Source organism: Clarias gariepinus, chromosome 16, assembly GCF_024256425.1.
Source record: "Clarias gariepinus isolate MV-2021 ecotype Netherlands chromosome 16, CGAR_prim_01v2, whole genome shotgun sequence".
Lineage (NCBI taxonomy): Eukaryota > Metazoa > Chordata > Actinopteri > Siluriformes > Clariidae > Clarias > Clarias gariepinus.
This window is the reverse complement of record NC_071115.1, coordinates 30,660,001-30,686,187: the sequence shown is the minus strand read 5'-3', so window position 1 is coordinate 30,686,187 and position 26,187 is coordinate 30,660,001. Positions and strand designations below refer to the sequence as shown.

The window sequence follows — 26,187 nt, the reverse complement described above, 5'->3', positions numbered from 1 at the left end:
TCATCACCAGTAATGTGTGTATAAATACTGTATATATATATATATATATTACATACAGTGTTGATCTAAAGTATGTACACCCCTTCTAATTCTATGGTCTTTCTTTCCACACTACTTTCTTCTTCTTTGAACAGTAGATATGGAGATGTTTCTGCTAATTCTGCTCTCTAAAGCTTCATAAAGGCGGGTGCTGTTTAAGGTTAATTGGTGATTTCTGAGGCTGGTGACTCTACAGCAAATGAAATTCTCGTCTGCAGCAGAACTAAGTTTTGGTCTTGCTTTCCTGGGAAGGCCACACATGCACACACTTTATTTGAGAAACATTACATCATCTGATTTGTTAATGATGATTATTTCCCCAGAACAGGGTGATACGCAGTGGATAAATCCTTATTTATTATTCTAATAATCCAACACTAGCTCTAAAACTAACACACATCACACACTTTCCTAAGAAGAGCGAGCTGGTGTATGGCAGAAAAGACATCACGGCCGAAGACATCATGGTGTTATTGTTTTTTGCAATGTACCAAAAAAAAATTTATAGATTAAGTCATCCTTAAATGTTTCGCTAGAATTCAAAATAAACAAACAAAACAAAACAAAAAAATCAGAAGAAAGTCAGAAAGATAGAGTGTGGTAAAAGCAGAGAAACCTGCATTTCCCTGTGTGAGCCGCGGCGAGACCACAATGTGGGAAAAGCTCTACGCTGTGACGCACACATACACACACACATACACACACGAGACACCATAAAGCTTCTTTGGTGGGACACACACACACGGGGCCCCAATGCGCTTCTGCAGCAGTACAGCCAACTTCAAGCGGTGCGCTAGTGTGTGTGTGTTATTCATAAAGTGATTTTACATTTTGTCTATGCGCTGCTCAGTCTGACATGTTTGGACAACGCGGTGCCAGAGCTCTCCAAACAGAAATGAAAAGACGTGCAGTACGAGCTGGCAGTGTTTAACACAATGTTATCATCATCATCATCATCATTATTATTGTGGGAAAGACATTAACACCCTGGTGACACGGGGAAAACTTTCACCAATACATCACAGGATTAGTTTTTAGAATCTTTCTTTTTACTTTCCTAACCCTAAAATGAGGAATGTTTAAACAAACAAAAATAAATAAAATAAAGAGCTTGCCTTGTAAAACCGTCGTAGAAGATGAAGACTCTCTTCTCTCGCACCCTGGAAAAGAAAACAGCATTTTAATGAAAAGTGCAAACATCTGTGTGTGTGTGTGTGTGTGTGTGAGTGAGTGAGAATGTATTACAAACAAGTCGCTTCATTTTTTTTTTTTTTTTTTGGACTGAAAGAACAAATTCTCATTTTTTCTGGGATAGAAAAAAAAAGGAACGGTACAGTGAGATATATTTAAACGGGATTCTGGATTCTAGTTGTTCAGAAGGTGCTGATAGTGTTCCCACAACTCAGCTCTGAGAGAACCACAAATTTATCGAACAGTGCTGTGAAATTTTTTCTTTTGCATATTTGTCTCACACACAAATAATTCAGATTATCTTTTTCGCGTGCTTTACTTTGTCAGATGGATCCTTTTTAAGTGATTTCTTAATTCAACAGGTCTGGCAGTAATCAGGCCTGGATTTGACAAGTGAAATTTAACTCAGATTAAAAGGAATTATAAATAAAATTAAAAATCACAGACCATTCAGGATTTAGCAAGGGGGCAATTACTTTTTCACATTGGACCAGGCAGGCTTAGACAAGTTTCTTCCCCCCTCCTTAATGAATTAAATCATCATTTGAAAACTGCATTTTGTACTTACTCGGGCTCTCTTTGTGTAATATTAAAATTTGTTTGATAAGAAATATGGAAAAAATAAATAAACTAATTAATCAGGAAGGGGTAAACACTTTTTCACGGCACTGTATATGAACGTATTTGTTGATTCTAATACAACTTTTCTATAGTTACACAGGGACAGCGCTGATGTCGGCACTTTGTGACCGAGCCGTGGCCTCTTGGCAACAAAACAATCTGCGTTTTGGTATTTTGTGGACTAAAAGTACACCGTGTCCTACTCCAATGAGAATTAATTGCCGTGGAATAAGAGGACAGTTGAGGGTGGGGACGATATCACGGCTTCCTCGCCCCACCCCGTCACTCCTGTCCCAGCAGGACACACGCCGCGCGTTTGATCGACGCCCGCTTTTGAGCTTATTGCAAAATAAAGACGAGCCCATGTTTTATTTGGTGACTCTGTGCACAGACCTGAATGACTGGATCCTGTAGGATTCTTTACAAAGCGAAGCGACGACCTTTCAACTTTCAGTTTGTCTGCTAGGAAATCGGGAACTTACAGGAAGTCTGGACAAGGATGCTCGTCCTCACACACACACTCGCTTTTGAGATATCCTGTTCATTCTGAATCTCACTTAATTGTTTACTCCTCATCATATCTTATCATATACAAGAACCATATCTTTTCTTTTTTTTAAAAAAAAATACAATATATTTCTTTTTAGTTTTTTTGTTTCATGTGTTTCCTTTTGTTGTGATGAAAGGTGCTCCACAATATCAGAAATATGCTTATCTTCCTGGAAATGGCCGTTTTCTTACCAGTAAACAGTGAAAGAGTTTTAAAGAAGTCATTAAAACATGAGGGAATTTCCCTAGAGGATGAAGTAAACCAGGTTGTAACATCTTCAGCTTTAACTTAAACAGACCTGAGTGACTCACACTCTGACGTACAGTAAGCCGTCCTGTACATTCTCATTTATTCAGAAACGCCATTAACCACCCTGCAGCAGACACGCCCTGTGGACGCCTACCTCCAGACAGGCCAGGTGGACGTCCTTGACGATGCACCGAGGGCCGGACAGCACCGACTGCTTCAGGAGGAGACAGCTCAGCTCCAGGGTGGCCAAGCGCACACGCCCGTCTGACGCACCGGACACAAAACAAACAAACAAACAAACAAGCAAGCAGGGATTATTTTAAACCCTAAATGACTGTAGGAAACTATTTTACGTCTAACACAAAGATGAAAACGGTCGAGTTAACTGGAGGTCACTGCTTGGGAAAAGTACCGTACTTTAAGGGAGTACTCTGCGTCAGCAGTGCTGCGGTATTTCATTAACAGCAGGGACGTCAGACAGGCAAATCAAATCCTAATTTTATGTCAATGCGGTATGCAGTGGAACACTTATACGACCGCCCGTGAGCTAGAATTTTAAAATATTATAAAAAGAATTGAGGCTGAAAAATGTATAATATGTCCAAAAGTTACCAAAATAAAATATACGGTGTATAAACGATGAGGAATTTTATGTTATAACAGTGTATGAATATAAAAGTGTAAAAATAATGTTGTTTGTGTGTGACATCAGCAGTCTGACTGAAATGTGGAGTATGAAATGGAAAGTGTGTTAGCAGCGGCGTGGGTGTCCAAAAGTGCAGTTTATAAATTATTAATAAATATTAAAACTACTACTGTAGAAGGTAAAAGGGTGAGTTTTAATCAGACCCGAAATCTTAAACTAAATATAAATAAATCATAATAATAAATGAAATAAATAAATGAATAAGCAAACAAACTTTTTTTTTTTTTTTTACCTTTAGCTTGTTATATAAAATTGTATTTTATTATTTTGATATTTTTCTAGGATATACAAAAATAAAATATACCTAATTTTACATTTAAGATCGATCAAAATCAAATCTGCTGCTTTGGTAAACAGTAATTAAATTAATACTGATAATAATAATAATAATAATAATAATAACACTCATGCAGCTCAGAACAAAAAAAAGTGCAGTGGGATGTAATTTATCACGTTATTGTCACACAGCCGAGTCGATTTTAGTACTTAAGGTACTTTTAAAATGGTAGAAAACAGTTCAAAACAGTGTTCCCACAGGTCTGAAATATTACCTGTGTATTTACATACAGAGTCAACTAAAAAAAAAAATAAAAATCACACACACATTTCGGAGAAAAAAACCTTTTTTTAAAATTACATTATATATTTATATATGGGATTATATTATGTTAATAATATGTTAGTTTTTTAATATTATATTTATATAATAAATATCATAATACTTTTATTTTTCCTAAAGTGTGTATACATTTTTTGGCTGACTTTGTATATATACTTAACATAATATTTTTATTTATTTAATTAAATGTATTTATTTATTTAATATTTCTATTCATTTCACATTTTCGAGATCCACCCGACTGACTCCACACGTCATATCTTCACCCATTTATACCTATTTATCCTGGACATTGTGCACATCCTGTGATATATTATTATATATTTTTACATTGTTCTATTTTAACTTTGCAAATCTGTAAATTTGTAGATTTGTAACATCCATATACCATACCATATTCATCCTTATAGGCTATATATATTTTTTTTATGATAACTTTGGTTCTACATGTCACATCAGAAAACCCAAACGTGCACAGTTTAACGTGTAAAGTCTTTTTTTTTATTGACAATGCCGTGCTGCAGCACAGATTCGAGCTGCTTGAGTTTTAAGAGTTAAAACTTTTAAACAGACATTTATTTTGACTAATAGTGTAAAATGTTGCACAGCTGCAAAAACAGTAACTCGTCAAAACATGTGGCTAGAAATAAATAAAAAAAGCCAAATTGAAAATTTAGGTTTAAACACTAAAAAACAAACAAAAACCAAAATGTATTTAACCATTATAAAAATAAATAAATAAATAAATAATAATAATAATAATAAGCTAAGTGCACAGCTAAGTTGTTTAAAAAAATAAATCAGAAAATAAAATGAAACAAAATTAAATAAACAGGCATTAGTGTCACTGGTTGGTGTTAGAGCTTTTAACATTTGCCTTTATTTCTTTTCCTTTATAAGATAAAAAAATCTCTTTGATGTCTTTCTTGAACTTTGATGTTTTTTTTTATTGTATTTGTGCTTTAAATCACTTTAAAAAATGAAATGTTCATGTTTTGTCCCTGTACTGTCTATTGAGTAACAAGGTGCGCTGGCTGTACGACCAACGGCAGTGTTCACTACCCCTAGCTCCGCCCCCTGGGTAACATTACTTCCTACTGACACCAAAGTGGTCCCAGTAGAACCGTTAGGAATCTTTGGAACTGGTTCAGTGGCTAAAAACAATAAAACATGAATGAACCGTGATGACCTTTAATGATGGATGAGAATGTGTACGTATATGGGTGCATGCGTGTGTGTGTGTGTGTACCTGGCAGAGCAGCGTGGTTCATGACTCTGATCAGTCTCTCCACCAGAACATGACTGTAGCTGCTCCTCTCCTGACCTGGAACCGGCAGCTGGATTTTTTCCAGCAGCTCCGGGTTTATACCTGCATTTTAACACACACACACACACACACACACACACACACACACACATATTGAGTAAGTCAGAGGAATGAGCCGAACAAGTTAAAACCAAAAAAAAAAAAACATGTCTAGCCAAGAAGGTTAATTTTTCTAATTTGTATATTTTTACATATTCCTGCCGCCAGTCGTTCTTAATGAGACGTGTAACCGTGGTGAGACGCTTCTGTGACACTTTCTAGACATTTATTCTTTCACTTGTTTAACAACTGAAATTATTAAATGAATTTAAAATGGATTCAATATTCATTATTAAAGACTCATTTAAAGCAGTTTAATGATTTACTGACAGTGGTCATGTGCCTGTGTGTGTGTGTGTGTGTGTGTGTGTGTGTGTGTGTGTGTGCGCACATGCACTTGAGCGTGTGTGAGCACATGCCCCTCTGAATGTGGATGTGCTTTGGATCACCGTGCTCTTTGAAGATGATCCAGGTTCTAACACGTATGCGGGACATAATGAGTCTTACAGCGCTGCAGCTCCAGCCGGGTTCGAGCTGTTCCACCTTGGAATTTATTTTCATACATCGCTTAATTATAAGAAAATTGAACATAATCCTTGGAGGCGTAAAACAGACGATCGACATCTACACAAGGCGAGTGAAACACCTGATCCTTAAAAATCAACAGCGGCAACTTGTGGAAGAGACGCAACCGTGTGTGAACTGGACACACACTCATTCACCAACACCACATGCACATTACAGGAACTCGGCTGGGAGTTATCGCCAAACATCCCCCCCCCACATCCACCACCACCCCCACCACCCCCCGCCCGCCGCCGAGTCCTGATCTCGCTCCAAGACATGTTCACGTAAAAACTTTCTACCTTGATGGTGTCCAAGCACTAGTGGGACACTGGGATCAGTGCATTAGTGTATCAGGGGATTATAGAGAGACATCACAGGAGAACTGTGTTCTGTACGATCAAAAAACAAGTCACAAGTCGCGCTTAGACTCGAACGCCTGTGTAAAATTAACGAACTCCGCTAAGAAAAATTGTAAAGAGAGAAATTAAACGTTACGCATAAATAACAGAGAATCAACTGAACCAAGCACTAATTTTAAAATATTAATAATTTCATGTTTATAACCACCGGCCATAAAGTTGCGTTATTGATAAACTTATAAAAAGAAAATAAGGTTAAAATGCAACAGATCACTTTAAAAAAAAATGCTAAAAAGGTATCCATAATTTTTAGTGAATACTGAAAAAACATTATTTACAAAAAAAAAAACCTGAGAAATATTCATTAATTATTTATCCTTCAAGATTGTACAGTAATTAATAACAAATAATTATTCAGTTCAAAAAACAATTAAGTGCTCATAGAGTGAATAACTGCTGGGTAACGAGTGAAGATTGACAGTTAGTGGTTTAGTTTATTTAATGTCTTGTGTGTGTGCATACATCTGTTTGTGTGTGTGTGTGTGTGTGTGTGTACCTTTGCTGTGAGACAAGGCGAAAAGGAGGCAGAGAACAAAGAGGGCGTGGTAATCCTCCTTCTCACAATCCAGAGCGTTGTACACCATGTCCAAGAAGGGCCTGAATCACACACACACCCACAAACACACACACACACAAACTTCCCATTTAGACAAAATAAACATCCAACCTCATCCTCAATTGTTTTTTAAATAAATCCAAATGTTTAAGTGTTGATGTGAAAATCATACATCTGTGTACCGACCTCGTCCCAAGTCCGACCCACTTTGTCTAAACACTTCGTGCTTTTACTTTGCGTGTCTTTAGACCGTGGGAATGACCAGAGATTTCTTACCATTTTTGCGATTTACTTAAGAGTTGGATCGTGCCGTTTATTTATTTTATTTCATTATTATTATTTATTTAATTTTTAAAAAAAGAAAAAAATGTTGATAATGCTTTGTGTCTCTTCATAATGAATCGTAGAGTCGTTAAAAATGATCTGAAATTTTTTTTTCGCTTACTGATAACAATTATACAAACACAATAATTTTGTTGTTTTTTCCGCGCACTCCGGCTGCATGTTCCTGTCTGTCTGCTCATCAACATTCACTCTGAACTGGGATAAAGTCCAGCACCTGCTCCTCTGTCCCTCGGCTCCGGCGGCGGCTGCAGCGGTTTTCTCCTCGTCCGTGATGTTTTGCTCCGACACGTCTGAGATCTTACACTTCTCCATCACGACCATCTCGATCTCTGTGAACACACAAACACACACACACACCCAGGTACACATAAACACTAAGGTCATGTTCATCACGTCACTCTGCAGAAGCACCTCTCTGGAACTGTTTACTCTACGTGAATGCACATCAGTACGGGGAAAGAACTGCGGCGTGAACAGAAAACAGCACAGGCAGAGTTCACACTGCAGGACGGAGACGGAGGTCTCGTTATGAAACTTTAGAGTTGCTTCACTACGGCGGTCTTTCTGCAGAACTCCCACAGCTTAAACCACAGACAGGCCTAAGTCTAGACAACTTCAGTTTTGTCCTCAACCCCAAATGTTGTTTATCACATCAGACTGACCACTAAATCAACCGCAGGCTTTTTTTTTTTTATAATGAACTTCTTCCTATAATTTGCATTGATAGAGTTTATGATGTACATAAAGTCTGAGTGAAGATGCAGCGCTTCTGCATTTTCTCTAATTTTATCACAAAACAGACGCATAATCAGCAAGAAGTTTGAAAAAATGTATGAATGGATTTCTGAAATTTGTAATATTTGGTATTTGCTTGAACAGCAGCGTGTACTCAAGCTGGGTTGGACTGTACAAGTTCATGTAAACGCCTAATGTTAGAACAAACCTAACATGTTTTGTACAATTTAGGGTATAACATGGTGAATATTAAAATTTTGTTTAAAGCTGAACAAAATCTAATATTTCCTTTTTTGTTTATTTCCTTTTTTAATAATCCAATTTCTGGACCCAGTCGACTCGGACAGGAATACAGTGTATTATTATTATTATTTTTTTTTTAATAATACACACCACATTGTACACCATACGTACACTAAGGGTGTAACACTGCATTGTGGAAAAAACCTTGAGCGGCTTTCCTCCTATGTGACCAAAATGTGATATAATAAATCTAGAAGGCAATAACATGACACCTTAACATGACTCACAATCTACAGCTAACCAAAGACGTGCAAAGGTTGTGTTGATAAAAGTCGCCAATTTATTTCTATACACATAATGGTAACAGTTAAAAAACAACAACAACAACAACAACAAAAAAAAAAAAAAACGAGGAAATGTGTAAAATATTATTATTATTTTAATCTGAAACACATTGTAGTTAGGTTTTAAAATTGTTATATTTAATGACATTGTGGAAAATTTGCCGCAATTTATCACAATATTGATATTTTATCATCATTTTCACCAGTATCACTTTTCTTTGCCAATATAGCTTGGTCTAGTTCCCAAAAACTGAAACTAGTAGTTTACTGTGAGAGGTAAGGGGTAACTGAACACATTTACTTTGTAACTGTATATAATACTATGTGTTATTTCACATATCTGTAATAAACTTGTGAAGTTTCATTAAAGAATACTAATTACTTTTACTTCACTACATACCACAGCAAATACATGTACTCCTACTTAACAATATTTCCGCTTGGTGTTGCGTTACATAACTACACCGTTGAGTGTAGTAAGTGAAGTGGGAATTTCGCTCCCTGCTGACTGTTCACAATCAGAAAACGGAGAAAGAAAGAGATTTCTTTTTATGAATAATGCTACTGTGAGCTAATACAAGCCTTTGTACTGTTGATACTCAAGTAGATTCGAAGGTGATTACTTCTGTACTTTTACTCAATAGATCACTTCCACTTGTACTTGTGTAATATTGGCCCCACAGAAGCTGTACCTTTACTCCAGTATAGGATGCTTGCACTTTGCACACCTATGCTTAATGTAAACTCCCGCAAAAGTAACTACTCAGTCAGGTACAGCACTGAGGATGCGGTGGAAAATGTTTAGCATGGAGAAGTCTTTCTTGTTGCAGTATACAACGGAAATGAGCACACCCCTGTGCAAATAACACTTAAATGTCAAATGATTCAAAATCACAACCCCTTACAGTATTTACAGCGGGGTATTTGCTTTTATGTAAAATTAACAACTAACAGTTTAGCCTGACTGTGTTATAACTCCAGGGCTGGGAGTAAAAACTCTACACAACAAAAGGTCAGTACACAAACTTTTTTTTTAAATACTTTGTAGGTCCACCTTGTTTTCTGATGACATGCTCAATTCTCCATGGCATGTAGGATACCAAGGTTGCACAAACATCTGGAGAGATCTTCTGCCATAATTCAGAGTGTTTTTTCTTTTCTTATTTCAGCTGCTCTTTGTTAGAGGGCATGTTCACCCCAAAGGTGTTTTGCTAGATGTAAGTCAGTAAAATGTACTTGTTGTCCAGGACATCGTTTCTGGAGAGTGGAATTCATCTGGTCTGCCAGTATTCTGGTATCTTCACAACCATTCATGGAACCATCTACTAATTTTCATTTCCTCAGCAGCCTTCACTCTGGTTGTCTTGACCAGGTCCTTACCGAACATACTGGCCCCCATCTTAAAGAAAAGTGCTTCTTACATTCTTTTCGTTAGCAAGGTTAAGTCATGTAGTTTTTTTGCCAAGCAAGGGTTTGTTTTCTTTTTTAAAAAAACATTAACTAAGGTTAGACTTATGCAACATCCTTAAACTGTCTGAGCTGTCATAGTAACTCAGATTTTCCCTGATTACACCTGTGCCAAGTCTTAAGCTCTTACCCACCTGTGCTCAGAACTAGATTGTGCAATTAGCGCACTGTCTGTCGTTGCAGTTTTAGGAGAAGTACGAGCCACTGCGGCTCTGGTTAGTGGGACTGTGGCTGTTCTGAGAGACACGGATATTCTATCATTATGTCGGTGCAATTAGGCTAATCAAGCATGATCGCTTTTCTAACCTGCGTCTCAGTGGTACAAACTGTATTCACTTCTGCTGAGAGCTTCTCTTTGAGACCAGCATATACATTTACGTTATTTTTTTTGTTTACTTTTGCACCACGTCCAGACTGTGTCCCCCTCATTTCTCGTTAAAGCTTGTGCTGACTTAACTAGCTCCAGTCTTCACTCAAATCTTTAACAGTTCCTCGGAGATATGTGAAGATCCCTTCTGCTTTAAACGCTCCACCATCATTCTGGTCCCAGAGAATCCCTCCATCACAGGACTGAATGACTAATGACTAATGACTGAATGATGACAGGACATCTCCTGGACCCCTTGCAGTTCGCCGTCAGGTTACGATGTAGTCACTAGGGGACTGCGCAACACCCACTACTTCCTGCAACATCTTGCACCCTGTCCTGCGATGAATCCTGTTTGTGGATTTCAGCTTAAGGTTCGACACCATCACTACAGAAATCCTCTCCTCCATGCTCTCATGGCTCACTGTATGCCCCATCATCAATGTGTCAATAGATCACCAGCTTCCTGACAAACAGGAAACAGCAGGTGCGGCTTGGGGAAGTCGCATCTTGCATACAAAAAGTCAGCTCTGGTGCTCCTCAGGGATGTGTCCTCTCCTCATTGCTCTTCTTCACTTAAACTAAAGACTGCACCTTAGAGGAGACAGCTGTTAAAACTCCTAAAGAACCTTAAGCTGAAAAATGCTCAAGACTATGCAGATAACAGTACGAGAGGGAGACAACTCTCAGCCCTTACAACCTACATTATAGATGGAGAGATTACATTTTTCATGGACTACCAGTTCCCCTTCAGGCTAGGTGCATCAGGTTTTGGTTTACCAAAATGACCAGAAACACGGGGACAGTGTCTTTCCTTACAATATCAGGATCATCTGCGATGGACAGCTGAACATGCTTCTTCAGATGTTGACGTTACAAATACATCAGGACTTCTTTTCAATGCGAAGTGGCGGTGGTGGCTCAAACGGTTAAGGATGTGCGTTTCTTTTTAAGGAGTCAAGCCCCATGACCGACAAGTTGGCACTGTTGAGCTTTTGAGCAAGGCTCTCGACCCCATGTGCTCCAGGGGGCGCTGTATCCTAGCTGACCCTGTGCTGTGACCCCAGTGTCCTAACTGGAATATGTTAAATATATTTATATATATATATATATTGAATTATAATCAATTCATAATTATTCATAATAATTGAATCTTGAATTGAATGGTCTTGACTGTGTGTTGGGTGTTGAACATGTGATTCTGATCCTGCATGTACTCAAGTCTTTTTTTGTTGTTGCTGTTTTTTGTCTGTACTGTACAGAAGTCTTAAGTTACTGCTGGAGAGTAAAGGTGACTTTTAAAGAAAAAAAGTTTCTATTATAAGACTATAAAAAGCAGTAAACAATAATTAACAAATCAATGTCAATAATGGGTGTCTCAAGCCTTTGCTTAGAATGTAGTCTCAGGTACAATATGTGGAGTTTTATAAGGAAATGAGTTGTTTATTTTTACTGAACATTCTGCAGAACCACAGCCACTGTCACACCTGCTTCTTTTTCTCATCAATGCAAAACCAAGAAGCTTACTTTTTTTTCGTTGTTGCTTTTTTACATAATTCGCAGATTTCTTTTCTGGCCTACAGATAATTTCATATTCAAATTTTTTTGCTGAAATATTAATGTGTGGAAATCTGATTTTTTTTTTTTTTAAATAAAGTAAATTATACAGATATAACATATTACTAAAAAAAAAAAAAAATAAAAAAACTGTGTCTAAGCACTAATCCTGACTTGTATTAGCCCTGGACACAAGGACGTTATGAGACACCATGAGGTGGACATGACATAATGAATGTAGACCACTGGCACACGGACAGGATGGAAAAGTGCTGGTGGAGAGCTCTGGGAACTGACTCTGTTTAGAAACATTAAAGCATTTTGAAACACTTCCAGCAGATTTCCAGCTAAAAAGAAATAACGATAATCCCTAATAATGATAATAAACCGAAGATTCTTACTGGGAAATTTGGAGGAACTACAAGGCCTGAGGTTACAGCAAGCTGTGTGAGAAGTTTAAAAACTGCCTGAAGTCATGATTCCTTCTGAGAAATGTTATTTTTTACACTTCTGATTTATTCTACTTTTGTCCCGGCAAAGCATTTCGGTGAAACAGTAGGGACCTGTCGCAACGTTTATTCCGATTATGCTCGTGAGTAACAGAAGTGCTGAGTCAGTGATGGTTAGTTCTTCAACTGCTCGCAAAAATAAGGGAAACACCAAATTTTGATGTTCACACAGTTTTTTTTTCTCCTTCGTAGCTAATTAGGGCTGCATGGTTCTTGCTAAAATGTGCTTCTCTGTGGGAAGTGAGATCATGATCCTGTCACACGAGTCTCAAATTTGGAACCAAAACATTTATCGAGTAAAAAAAAAAAAAAAAAAAAAAAAACTCTACACTGGGCTTTTCCTTATTTCAAAAAGTGAATAAAAAAGGTTAAAAGATGTTGAACATAAACAGATTATTAAGAATAATAAATGAAAGAACTAAGAAATAGAATCTGTGATTATTTTTTGTTTTGGACGCCACTATAAACTAGCACATGTGATTACGAACGCAACATAAAGAAAAAAATCTAACAGTTTGACTTTGAGGGACACAAAGATTAGGAAAAGGAGCCAATCAGAAACAAGGCATCAGAATGCACCTGCCTCCAGAGTCTGCTTGGCTTATACTGCTCTCTCTCTCTCTCTGGTCTCTGATTGGCTGGAATCTTACAGCAGTCACATGCTCATGAGTTTTATGCTCTGGGTTTTGTAAGGAAAACAAGCCTCATACTGCTTCAATTCCATCGAGTAAACTGACTAGCCTGTTTGGCTCCGCCTCCTCGTTACCCGTCATGTGAGTGACAGCGCCGTAAATGAGAAGGACTTGGGTTACGTGAGTATGACCGAATCATTCGCTATTAATCCCAGGCCTGATCGGTGCATTATTAGTGTGTTGTGTTACGATGTGCGAGTGTGTGACTGATACAGCAATGTGGGATCGCTGTCAAGCAAATAATGATTTACTTTTTAATTAATCGTGCAGCCCTAAAGCAAATAAACACTACACACAAGGTAGGGACACAAAGCAAGTTCCAGTTAATAGTTGAACATTTTGGCTTTGGGAAACTTATCACATAAATCCAATTTAATTATTATCTTGGTTTAATGGTGTATTTGTTTTCCGAAAAAAAAAAAAAATAATTAATGTTGGGAGGAAATCTGAGCAAAGCAGCACTGGTGTAGAAACATGACTATAATTACAACTGACTGGTTCATAACATTTTACTCTACTTAATCTGGAAAACATTATACCATTAATTAAAACAATGAGACAGAATGGTCTGTTTTTTTTTTTTTTTTTTTTTTTTTAAACAAACGTTCTGAGTCAGATCTGTGTTTGATTTACATTTGGGGTTTGGATGAATAGCCTTTTTTTTTGCTTTGTAGGAACAATGTAATTAAAGCCATGTTTTTTTTTTTGGTTTGCTTGTTATCCTACCGTGTTATACAAAGTCATTACAACAGAATAGCGACGCTTGCAGTGACATAGCAGGGAGTATCACGCTCACTGCAGCCTCTCGGGAGTGTACTGCACATGGCTAGCACATTCACCACTGTTTTATAATCCGAACTGGGAGCTAAGATGCTATAAAGCTCATCCCAGATTTTTACACTGATCTAACTGGTGTTATTGAACTGCTATAAAGCTTGTAGTGCTTCTGAATTGAACTAAAGCACTGAACAGCTATGCTAATAGCTAATGACTATCATTTAAGTCAATTACTTAAAATTAACACTATACATTCATCAGGCGTTGTATATATACACATGTGTGTGTCGACCGGTCAAAACACAAACTTTACAGCGCTGTCCCTTGCAGTTATGGTGTTACAGTATCTGAGGGCAGGCGAGTCACCGTACAGTTAACGGCTTCCGCTGTTAGGCGTTCTGTTTGACTCCTGTGTTAAAGCCATGTGAGCTGTGGAACACACGCGGGAGCGGCTCGACTCCAAGACGCAGGACGTACGATTTAGTACGATTTCAGTCAGAGTCCAGTTCCAGTTCTAGTCAGACTAACACATAGTCATGTAAACGCACTGATCATCTGTTTCTCATCCAATAACAGATCCCATAAAAAGTAGGAAAAATATATTTGTAGGTCTGCAATACTCATGTTCACCAGTTGCAGCAGGAAAATATTTTTAAGTTCTGATTTATCTTTTTCTTTGTGTTTTGTTTTATTTCAAATAATAAATACTTCTCTTTTATCAAAACGTGCACATGTATTATTTTAGTATTATCAAGTCTACAAAAAAAATTATATCTGACTCAATAGGCTATAAAATGTAAGCGCATAAATATAATATAAATATAAAACAGAAATCAGGTATTGGACAAATCAAAGTCAGGACGTCCTGAAGCGAAAAAATGTTCGAAACATTCGCAGTTGATCGAGATGTGGATGATTTGGAAGAGTTAATCATTAAGAAACTTCCTCAAAAAAGATGAATCCTGACAGCCAGGACTTAATGCTAACACGTGACACTGCAGGGACACGACGCTAACAACGAAATAACTCCGCGGCCAGTTCAGAGAGCAGCTCCACGGCTATAGAGGGCGCTCTGGAGAACAGAGGGTCAGTCAGGGATGGTGGGACGTTCATCCACGGCCACTCACCTTCCGTGTCCCCACTCGTCCTGCTGGCCTTTGAGCTAGCCTCTGTACCTTTAGCCTTCTCCTTCTCCTCGTCTGGACCATCCTCGGCTCCCCTCTCCTCCTCGTCCTCCTCGCCCACGTTCTTGTAGTTCGGCCGCTTCTGCGTCTTCTTCCTGCCTCGATGCCGACTCATCTCTAACGAGCGCTCTAGGCTCTCCGGCGGCTTGGTGAAGCGTCGCACTCCGGCGTTAGACTGGAGAGGGAGAGAGAGGAAGAATAAAAGCGGTTTTCAGGTAACCTTAGGAGAAATGCGGAATAACAATGAAGTGATTACAACTAAATATTAAAATTAAGGTCATACTGGTGTCTTTTGTCGTGTTTGTCTTTTGGAGGATTTGCTTTGGAATATTTTTATTTTTTTTTATTTTAGAGCTTTGTTAGTGAGGCAGGACAAAAACATGTCGGATTTTCAAACATCAGTAAACATCAATAAAAAATCTAATGTTACAGAAAAATATTTGTACGCCACCAAAAAGCGCCCCAAAAAGAAGCAGGTACAACAGTCGAAGTCTTCAGAAGAACTCCCTGTACGCGTGTGTGAGATAACCAATGAAAAAAAAAAAAAAAGGCTTATGTGATGGTTAACATTTCTGGGATCGTGTGTCTGGGTTCATTTCTCTCCAGCTGTTCACTGTTTATTACTTTGTTTTTTAATTTTTTATGATCTACAAGGACGTGCCTTTCAAAATCTAAAAGCTCTGTGGCCCTTTGGACAAACAACAAGATGGACTGAAGCTGGAATCCTGCACAAAACAATTAAATAAATAAAAATAAATAAATAAATGTACTAAATAAAAACAAATGGTAGATCATAACAAGGCTGCATAATAGTGCATAATATTTTGCATTAGTGCGAGGAAAGCACAGTGTGTGCAAAATAAACCCTTTGATCCTGCAGAGACCGGGCTCGTGGACCGCGCTCTGTGCAAGAATAAATCTCTGAAGCACCCTAAAGCACGATGTGCATTTTTTGCAAAGATGTCAAACATCCTGCTTGAAACTAGCGATGCAGCGTAAATGATACTGAAAACTGGACGCGGGTTCACACACGTCAAACCTAAAATTTTCATAGTTTCTAAACATTTCTAAACACTCAAGAAAAAACAAAACAAAAAAAAAAAAAAACAAGGTAAGATCTTTATCGTGCACACACTTCCTTTGTTTTCTTCCTGACAAACACACACACACGCACAGCAAATAGAAAAAGAAAAACAGTCCACAGAAATAGGCCGAGGACTTGAAGAAACAGCGCCTGAAACTGAAATTCTGCACACCGCACTGTACGTGACACTGGCAGACCCTGATAAGCACGATGCCACATGAAGGGCTGGTGCTAGGAACACGGCTAGCGGCTTCTCAGAAACATGATACGTGTGTGATCCGAAAACAGGAAGCAGATGGGGAAGAGGATCAGGCCGTGGAGCAGCGCTGGAGTACGACCCTACCTCGCTCCACCCTGAAGTCTGACAGTCATCCTGAGACAAGGGGGTAGACGTACCAGCCCACGTGGGACCGCGCACGGTCCGGGGTCTTCGTAGAACACTTCAAAAAGCATTCGGAAAATAGAAAAAAAGACTCTCCGGTGAAATGGTGCGAGAAATAAAAATGCACGGGCCGCGTTATGAAGGTGAGCAGACTGTGGTGGTGTACTCAAAAGATTTTCCACTGTGACTCAAACAGCATAAAAGCGACTCACTCACACACACACACACACACACACACACACACATACACACTAGTAAGCACGCAAAGCGAACTGTAAATGAGAAGCGAAGAAGACATTTCTGAGGCCCAAATATAGCCGTGTTTAATGAGAAAGTGAGCACAGCGTTCCGTTTTTAACAACACCCTATAAAAGGGTTCGTCCGCCTCCGCGTCCAAAATTAAGTCTTCTGCTTTGGCTCAAATTTGTTGCCAAGAAGATAAACACCCCCAATTTCTTTTGAAGGTGTCAGAGGGGAATATAAAGGAATTCTATTTACAGGTAACAGGGTGGGTTAGAGGTTGAGCACCTGCCACCTCGTATGTCCAGGGTTGGGGGGTCAAATCCCGCCTCCGTGTTCTTCTCCCCGTGCATCCACAAGTACTATGGATTTCTCTCACAGTCCAAAGACATGTTGAATGCTGTTTCCTGTAGTGTACGACTGAGTGTGTGTGTGTTTTCTAAGATGAGGCTGGCATCTAATCCAGGATGCACCCCACCTTGTTCCCTGAATTCCTTGGGATAGACTCCACGCTCCGGGTGACCCCACACAGGATAAGCTTGTTCTGATTCACTTCAGTCACTTCTGAGTCGATTCAGAGTCCAATCACTTATTTAACACAGACACCACAACGGAGTGTGTCTGCGATCTCATCACCCGAGTGTGTGCGGTAATAAATACGTCTTATGTAACCTTATGATATATAACTATGAGGAGCTTCTCATTTCTTACACAGCCGTGTCATAACCAGAAGACGAGTCCTGTGGTCGCGGCAAAAATCTTTTAAAACACATTATGAAAACCTGAAAGGCTCGTGGTGCACCATCAGGTGCGAGGAAGAAATGTGGTCGGGAAGAGCTCTTGATTTGAAACACTTTGTGAAACGGTGAACCATAGAACTTAAGGCCATGTTTAATAATGAAAGTTAGATCACTTCTACAATGCGAAGAGAACTTGAGGGATTGGGACTAAACAGTTGTGCAGACACTTAGTGAGACCAATTAGGGAAAAAAGGCTTGGGTTTGTTAGGGAGCATAAAAATTGCATTTTGGAGTGATGGAAAAAGGTCATCTGAAGAGTCCAGATTAAGCCTGTCCCAGAGTGATGGGCGTGTCAGGGTGAGAAGGGAAGGACATGAAGCGATGCTCCCATCATGCATAGTGTCCACTGTACAAGCCTCTGGAGACAGTGTTATGATCTGGGGTTGATCAGTTACTCAGGTCTAGACCCAGTAACGATATGGGGCAATAAAATGAAGTCAGCTGACCACCTGAATGTCTGTTATGTTCACAGCGTTTGGCAGACGCCCTTATCCAGAGCGACTTACATTTCATCTCGTTATACATCTGAGCAGTTGAGGGTTAAGGTCCCGGGCCACGGGCTCAACAGGGGTAACTTGGCGGTGCTGGGGTTTGAACCTAGGAGCTGGCACTGAGCGACTCCTGCCTGAATGACCAGGTTATAATAGATTAATAGTAAAAGTAAAGGCATTTCCACACACACAATGCGAAGATAACTCGAGGGACTGGGACTAAACAGCTGTGTAGCCTGAATGACCAGGATTTTCCGTCAATCTTTATTTTATTTTTCACCAGCGTACTCTAGGATGACGATCATATTGTGAAAGAGCGGGTCAGGGAGCTTGTGACCAGGGCATCATTTCCACACTGAGTCCAGATCTTAACTCCACTGAGAATCTTTGAGATGTGTTGAGGAAGACTCTCACAGCATCAATACAAAGATGTTGGACAGAATCTGATGCGACTCTGGATGGAAATAAACGTTGCGGCATTGCATAAGCTTATTGAAACGATGTCACGACCATGATCTAAGCAAAAGGCAGCGTGATGAAATATTAGTTAGAGTTTAACCTTTGTTTATGACCATTGTTACTTATAACTTACTAAATATCCATCAAAAAAGTTAATTAATTAGAAGTTAATTAACTGGAGACTCCTTCCGTGAATCACTTTACACACTTTTTGCATTAGCATCCTGTTTAAAATGGTGTTTTAGGTAGCTGTACATAACAATAAGATCTGAAACTGAACCGAATAAAATAAATTAAAAAAAGAACAGAAAATGTGGTCCTGGCAGCCATCGGTGTCGTTTAGGTCGCTTGAGTCTGCGGGAGTGAGCTTACAGGTCACGGTGACAGAAACGGAACACTGCAGCTACCTGCGGCTCGAATGCGGTCGCACATCTAACGTCGTGCTCCTTTATAGGTGGCGAAGCTATTTACCAGCAAGAGAGATTCTGAACGAGATACGCGCAGGCTGAGGAAGTGAGATCACACCCACGAAGTGTTCTCTGCCTCGTCTCTCTCTGCTCTAACGAGCTCTCTCATCTCTCCTTTTCTGAAACCATTTATACCACAGCAGAGGTTTCTTCTTCTTCTTCTTCATCTTCGTCTTTTTGAAAAGTCTTTTCATCTTTCTTGACGTCACGACCGTCGGTGAAATAATGAGAAGGAACTGATTTGCGCTGCGATAGAGAAAGGTTAAAATTAAATAAAAAAAGATAAAATAAAACAAGTGAAAAGGCTACTGTAGGTGTGCTAATCTGATGTAGACTTGCAGAGTGGATGCTAGAAATCGATGAGACGGACTGCGTCATCTTTTCGTTTTCGTGATGAAACAGTCAAACCCAAACCGTAACCCGAAGCTGAACCGAGACTATTCTAGAAACTGGTGAGTGACGTGGCGTCAAGGGGCTATAAGTGCATTTCCAGCAAACCAGACAGCAGGTGTGAGGCTCGCGGACAGGGGACACGTGTGCGCTCTCTCGCAGCGCTGGTTTGTGTGTACAGGACCAAAAAAAAAAAAAAAAACTCAAGCTTCCTGGTTAAAAACTCATGCTTCCTGTATCTGTCTCGAGCTGATAATTAATATTTCTATCTTGAGACTTATTTAGTTGCCAGAAGAGCACCATATCCCCTCACACACACACACACAGCATCATGGGTACTCATAGTCACGTTATGTGCATCTGCGTGTGTGTGAGAGAGATTGCTGGGCAGAAGAAAGCATCTGCTTCTTCTTATGGGAAAGGAAAAGTAGGTTAGAGGTGCTGCAGCACAAGTCAGCCGAGATCTGAGCAAAAGGCAAAGAGAGAAAAAAAAAATCATCACACACACACGCATATTTTCTCAGCAGCTGCTTCTCTTAACCGTCATGCAAATTTGCAAACAGCAGCCTGATTTCACAAGTTCACTCGATCTAGATTCCGACCTCATGCTCTCTCCTCCTGCACTCTGATTGGTCAGGAGGGTGTTGAGTTTCCCAGCATGGCAGCACGGACAGCGGTACATTAAAGCGCTCGCTCTTATACCTTACTGTTTCTATAATAAACGTTTGTGCATGTGTGTGCGCACATGTGTGTATTGCGGCGAGGTTTACTGTAGCACTGACGGAATGAGTCTCCGGTGTCAGAGGGGTCGAACAGTCTGGGGTCAAGTCTGAGTCTGTGTTTTGCTTGGAGGGATTTATTTTTATTATCAAGAAAAACAGACTGATTGATAAAGACGGAATGTTTAAATAATTAATAAATAAAAGTATAAAGTAAAATTTCATTGAGGAATAAAAAAAAAATTTAAATAAATAAACATACTTGAGTTAGTGAGAAAAATAATCATCATCATCATCATCATCATGACACCACTTATCATATCTCATTCCTGTTTTTGGCTCCCGTACTTTCTCACAACTCAAAGTCAAGCTGTAACTGAAATAAGCTCCGCCCCTACAGCAGACAGTAACTCATAAGCCAGATGACGAGGATGACCGTAAGGGCATATTCACAGAAAGACTGAATGCAGCCAGAACGCTTCCTCTCTCTCTCTTTCTCTCTTTCTTTCTGTTTCTCTTATCCTGGATCCCGACCCAGGTTTAAACAAACACTGTTTTGGTTTGTTTTTATTTTTTTTTTAAACTTTTTTATTGTTGTTGTTATTTTTCCGGAGTGTGTTGAGGAACTGGGCCGTACTCACGGCTTCCTGGTAGGCAGCAAGCAGTGCGCGGCAGAGGCTGCTGCGGTCGAGGCGGTGAGACAGGAAAAGGGAAGAGGTTTCTGATCACAGCGCCTCTGAAGCGGCTCAGAAACGAGGTGGTTTCTGAGAAACCCCAGTTCCTTTCACTCCTGTTTTAACCAGCAGGATGGAGCTCGTCCGAGTGACACGAGCTCATCTCACGCTTGCACTTAAACACCCACCCACCCACACACACACACACGTACGTTAAGAACATACATGTCTTCTAGTTTACATCCATACATTTTTCATAATTTTTTAAAAAATAAAATAAATTTGTTCATAGTTTCATTTCTGCACAAACGCTTCTCGTTAACATATTTCTAGCATATTCATTTTGATCGATTCCCTTTTTGGAATTTACCAAAAGCGGTAATGCAGTGAGGTCAAAAACTCTCCCGTGTAATGAAGAAGGGGTTAATACGGGTCACAATACGTCATGCTCGTGAACAGCGCTCTGCAGTTCCTCTGTAAGGGGACAAGCTGTGTGGGTTTTTTTTTGGTTTTGTTTTTTTGTGTTCTTGAAAAATAAGAAAGAAAAATAGAAGTTGAGGAAAATAAGGGAACGACTGTAACACAAGTGAGAATGGGAACTATGTGATTTCACAAAATAAAAACCCCTCTAAGATGTCCTCAGACATCACATCATGCGGTTTTCTTTTTGAAAGTATTTGCATACCTAATAGGGAAGGTGGAAGAAATCCATTCAGTTGTGAATCGTGATTCTCTGTTTCGCGTATCGCTACACTGACTCAAAATCAATTTCTAAAAAAAAAACATTGGTAGTAGAGATGAACCGGTCGATCGGTCAGTGACCAGAATCGTCTGGTTTTCAGTTTAATTGGGTCGTGACCGGTGATCGACTAATCAGCACTTATTCTGCACCGAGCGGCGCAACAGAAACGTATTTTTATGGGTTCTCTATAACCATTTATTATGCTTTCTAATTAACTGTTCAGAGATTAAATCCAAAATAGTTTAAATTATATAAATGGTTATATAATTTATATTTACATTTACATTTAGGCATTTGGCAGACGCTCTTATCCAGAGCGACTTACAAAAAGTGCTTTAATGTTTACAACATTGGATACATACTTACACTGGGTTAACTAGGTTAATAATATATTATTAACAGTATTATATATACTGTACTATACTGTGCACTATGTAGGGTGTAAAATCGCTTGATCAGTGGTTGAGCTTAGCTTAGTTAGAAGCTAGTTAGCTTCGAAACACAACATGGGCGGTTCAGAATGATGTAGAAGCGGGAGACGGCGTGTTGTTTAATATGACAACGTTCACGACGACATAAGTGTTTTCTTGCTAAAAGTGCTTCTGTGACTGGTTTTATATGTTGGTTTTGACACTTACATCTAAATAAACAACTTCCCTTTGGCCTGGCAGACAGATGTCATGACATCACATGCAAAAGGTCATTATGTCACTAGAGTAACACAAGTTTAAGAATGAGTTTCTCGTGTGTGTGTGTGTGTGTGTGTGTGCGCGTGTGTCGGGGGTGCAGGGATAATAAGTTACAGTATATTTTGTAAAGGAAGTGCTATTTTATATTAAACTAGCGTTAGTACGCGTCATTGACGGTTAAAGAGTTTGTAGAAAGAGTTGAAAGGTTAAAGCTAAAAACAATCTGCTTTAACACATAAAAGTTTTTTTATGTAATCAGTTATATTATTATTATTATTATTATTATTATTATTATTTGAAGTTGAAGCCCACGGACATGTCTGTGTGTCTCTCTGTACAGCAGAACTCTCTGTCTAACTTATTAATACAAAGAAATCCCATTCTGTAAGGTTGAGTATCTTACGCCTTGTTTACACTAAGTTGTCCTTCTTTGGTGCTCAGACAAATACACTCCCTGTTCGGTAATCGGAGAGTGAATCACAGATGAGAAATGGAAAAAGTAGATCAAAGGATAAAGATGAAGTTTTGTCTTAAAACCACTCCAGCGTGTTAAAATTCACTTATACCACTTCAGCGCTGTTATTTCAGCCAAAGTGAAAATATGAACTAATCCCAGTCAAAATATTCACTTTATCTTTTCTAATTAATATCTATTGGTGCAGGTGTTTGTTTACATTGAGACAGTAGCGCATTAGGAGATTATTTTAAAGTAGATTATTAAATCCCACACATAACTGTTCATAACATTACTTTTACTCAACACTTAGATTTCACTGATGCTGCAGATTATACTTCAGACAGAGATCTAAGGACTGCAGTCAATTCTGTCCAGTTTTGCGTGATGCTGAGAGACAATCTGTCCAGACAAACAGGCAAAATTTTTTGATGGTGGTGAGAAAGAATGAAATGTAAAGATATCATTGAAAGAGCGAGTTCTGACCAGAGTACAGACAAAACCTTTCTTTAATTTATACAAATGGCTTCCTGGATGTTTGATATAAAATCAGTCAATGCGCTGAGACCAAGACTTTAAATCTCTTTACTACTGGCTAGCTGAAGGTGTTACTTTTCCTACAGACATGCTGATTGGCTGATTTGAAGAAACTGGTGGGACACAACTGTGCAACGAGTTACACACGAGCTGTGATGCTATATTACTGCATTACACCTTACATTTCTGGACAGATCTCTATTCTTCACGCCCACGTAACACCTGGATGAAGATATAAAGTTCCCACGGCGTGCTGAAAATATCTGCATGTTAAAATGTGCTTTCATCAGGGCCAGGTCAGGTTCTCAGTGCGTCCACCATGTCGTCAGTAACTTCCTATCACGCACATGACCACACACTCAGCAGGTCTGATGAGATCAAACCCTGCTGTTACTACGTCATCTTACCGGGTGCTTATCACCATCTCCATTGCACAAGGCTGAAGAGAGAGCTGTGAGAACTCCACAGACCTCCCGATGACAACACAGTCAGAGTCTTCTAAGTAAGATGACAATTTGTGCTTCTTGTGTCGTATCAAGTTCAAAAGAAAGGAAGGAAAAAGAGAAGAAAAGCCGATGCCGGAACAGCCGTGTACACGTTCACAAGCTTAGCTTAAGGGAAAAAAAAAACTAAAATGTTGATAAGTTTCTTGAGAAACTGGTAAATCACTGTAGTATATATGAGGAATAAAAGAATCAGGGATTTATTTTTATAGAAAAATAATCAACTTTAGGACAGTAGCTAGAGCTAGAGTGGTAGACGCTAGTTTTTTTGGGTTTTTTTTTTTTTATATTCAGCCACACTGATGTTACCTGTCTGATTTCTTGAGCGTCTCTATTGATTACAGTTTGTGAAGAATGAAAAAACGCTCAAAGTATTTAATAAACACTGAACTTTGGTTATAATCATTTAAACGTCACGTCGCGAACAAAGCAATATTTTTTTCTTCCACTCTACACTCCAGTCCAGCGGGTGGCAGTATAACGCTGACTGTGCATAAACTTAAAAAGAAAATTTTACTAATCTTATAAAATTTAAGTATTCTGAGAGTACTTTGTAAAAAATGTAAGCAGTGTGTATTTTCTACACAAGCTTTGGCATATTTTCAGGAATATCACGTTTATTTTAGTATAAATCTATTTTTAAAGTATGAACTGATCACAATAATGGATCGACCCGACCAACTGAAGTTTCAATCACACGGCTTGAGCGTATCAGTAAATCTGCTTCATCACACCACCTCATAGTTATCTGGAAGTTGAGTCATGTCAACTGGACGACGTCTTACTTCAGTGGAAACGTTTCACTGCTCATCCAATTCAATTCTTCAAATCAAGTTGGGAAGTTCCTCGTATTTGAGTTGTTACGTGAACAATGGAGAAGAATAGGAGGGGAAGCTGTTAGAAGACTATAGGTGGAGATTAGACACACTCGCCTTACTCTTTCTAGTCGTTACAGGTTGTTAGGGAAAACAGATACTTTGATCTTGAAGAACTCAAATACAAGGAACTTTCCAACCTGCTTTAGACAGAAGGAGCGACCTGGATAAGCAGTAAAATGTTTTTACTAAACTAAGACGTTGACACGACTCAACTTTCAGATAACCTTACCTGAATGACTGAGAATCACCTAACAGTTAGGTATTTTCCTACAACAGCTACATAAGCATTTAAATTACTGTTAAAAAAAAAACTAAATTATTGAGGTTTATATCACACAAAGCTAAAATATAAATGTAGTTAACTCCAAATAAAACCATAATAACCACATCTAGCATATTGGTTGTTAGCGTGCACGCCGAAGAAAGTCCTAAAAACTACGTACGAAACAAAGCTTGATGACGTAACACCATTCGTTATCATTACGAATTCTTCACCAACTTGAAACCGCAAACAACAAAAGTTAATTAAAAAAAAATTCCACTTCACACAAATCGACAGGGAAATAAAAATCCTCGGCCTACTTGAAGCATCTGGGACAGCTCGACTGGCTGATTTGCATGGCTGCATATGCATGAAAAACATTAGGCGGGCGTTTGGGACAGCACCACATGGCCATTCTGAAAGCCACCTACATGCAGTTCAAAGAGCAAAACAAAAAGACGCAAAAAAAAAGAAACAACAGCAGACGGTGTCACTGCAGCTTGATGTCACCTCAGAGCAAATGCGCTCTGAAGAATAACAAAAGCACACACACACACACACACACACATAAGAAGCCACAAGAATGATTTCATTTCCCGCAGTCTGGAGGCGATGCTGAGGTTCTTCCAGGTGACACTGAAACCACATGGATCATTGTTAATGATGGGTTTAGCTTGTGTAACAGGTTTATATGGCGGATCCTTTAATCCAGAGCACCACAAGATGATCCTGCTGCTTCGGTTATCTGTACAGTTGCCTCACAGTCAGGTGGGTTCACCAAGCAGGAAGACTTAACTGGTTTAATGTGGTTATTGGCTACGGAGTAACAGTCTAATTGTCTTTACTGGATAAACATCCCCAAGCCAATAAATCATGCAAATCTGGAATGACTGAGAGGCGTTTTCAACTTGAACATTTTGTGAGGTCACCTGGAAGCCACGCCCCCTTCACCCCTCAATCTTACATGTTCATTGCTAGGCTCACGGTCCCTCTTGCTTTCTGTGAGGTTAAATATAGATAATGTTTGGAGTTTATTAATAGGAATTACAATCAATTACTGGAGGTGATTGTTGATCTGATTGTTTTTTCGGACACAGAGATATTTAATTCGATTAGATTTAGTAGCGCTAACTCTTATTTTTTATGATTTCGTCTCTAGCATCTATATATTTCCTGCCTTCTCTCCTGCACCTGTCAGCCCTCAGACTTTCAAACGATTATTAATGTCGGAAAAGTGGAAATTACATAACCAGTTCAAGAATTATTTAAAATGTTATTAATAATAAATAGTTTTTTTTGTTTTTACAGTTAAT

The 26,187-nt window shown here is 39.0% G+C and overlaps 1 protein-coding gene across 1 annotated transcript in view; it reads right to left on the bottom strand.

The window, feature by feature from the left end:
• The window catches only part of clec16a (C-type lectin domain containing 16A), a 71,455-nt gene that overhangs the window by 29,218 nt on the left and 16,050 nt on the right, over positions 1-26,187 (bottom strand). The window contains exons 10-15 of the mRNA XM_053514212.1: positions 15,047-15,278; positions 7,443-7,557; positions 6,824-6,924; positions 5,225-5,344; positions 2,805-2,914; positions 1,155-1,199 (exon numbers count right to left, since the gene is read on the bottom strand). Of these exons, the coding sequence (XP_053370187.1) occupies positions 1,155-1,199; positions 2,805-2,914; positions 5,225-5,344; positions 6,824-6,924; positions 7,443-7,557; positions 15,047-15,278 (723 nt within the window). The remainder of the gene's footprint in view (positions 1-1,154; positions 1,200-2,804; positions 2,915-5,224; positions 5,345-6,823; positions 6,925-7,442; positions 7,558-15,046; positions 15,279-26,187) is intronic.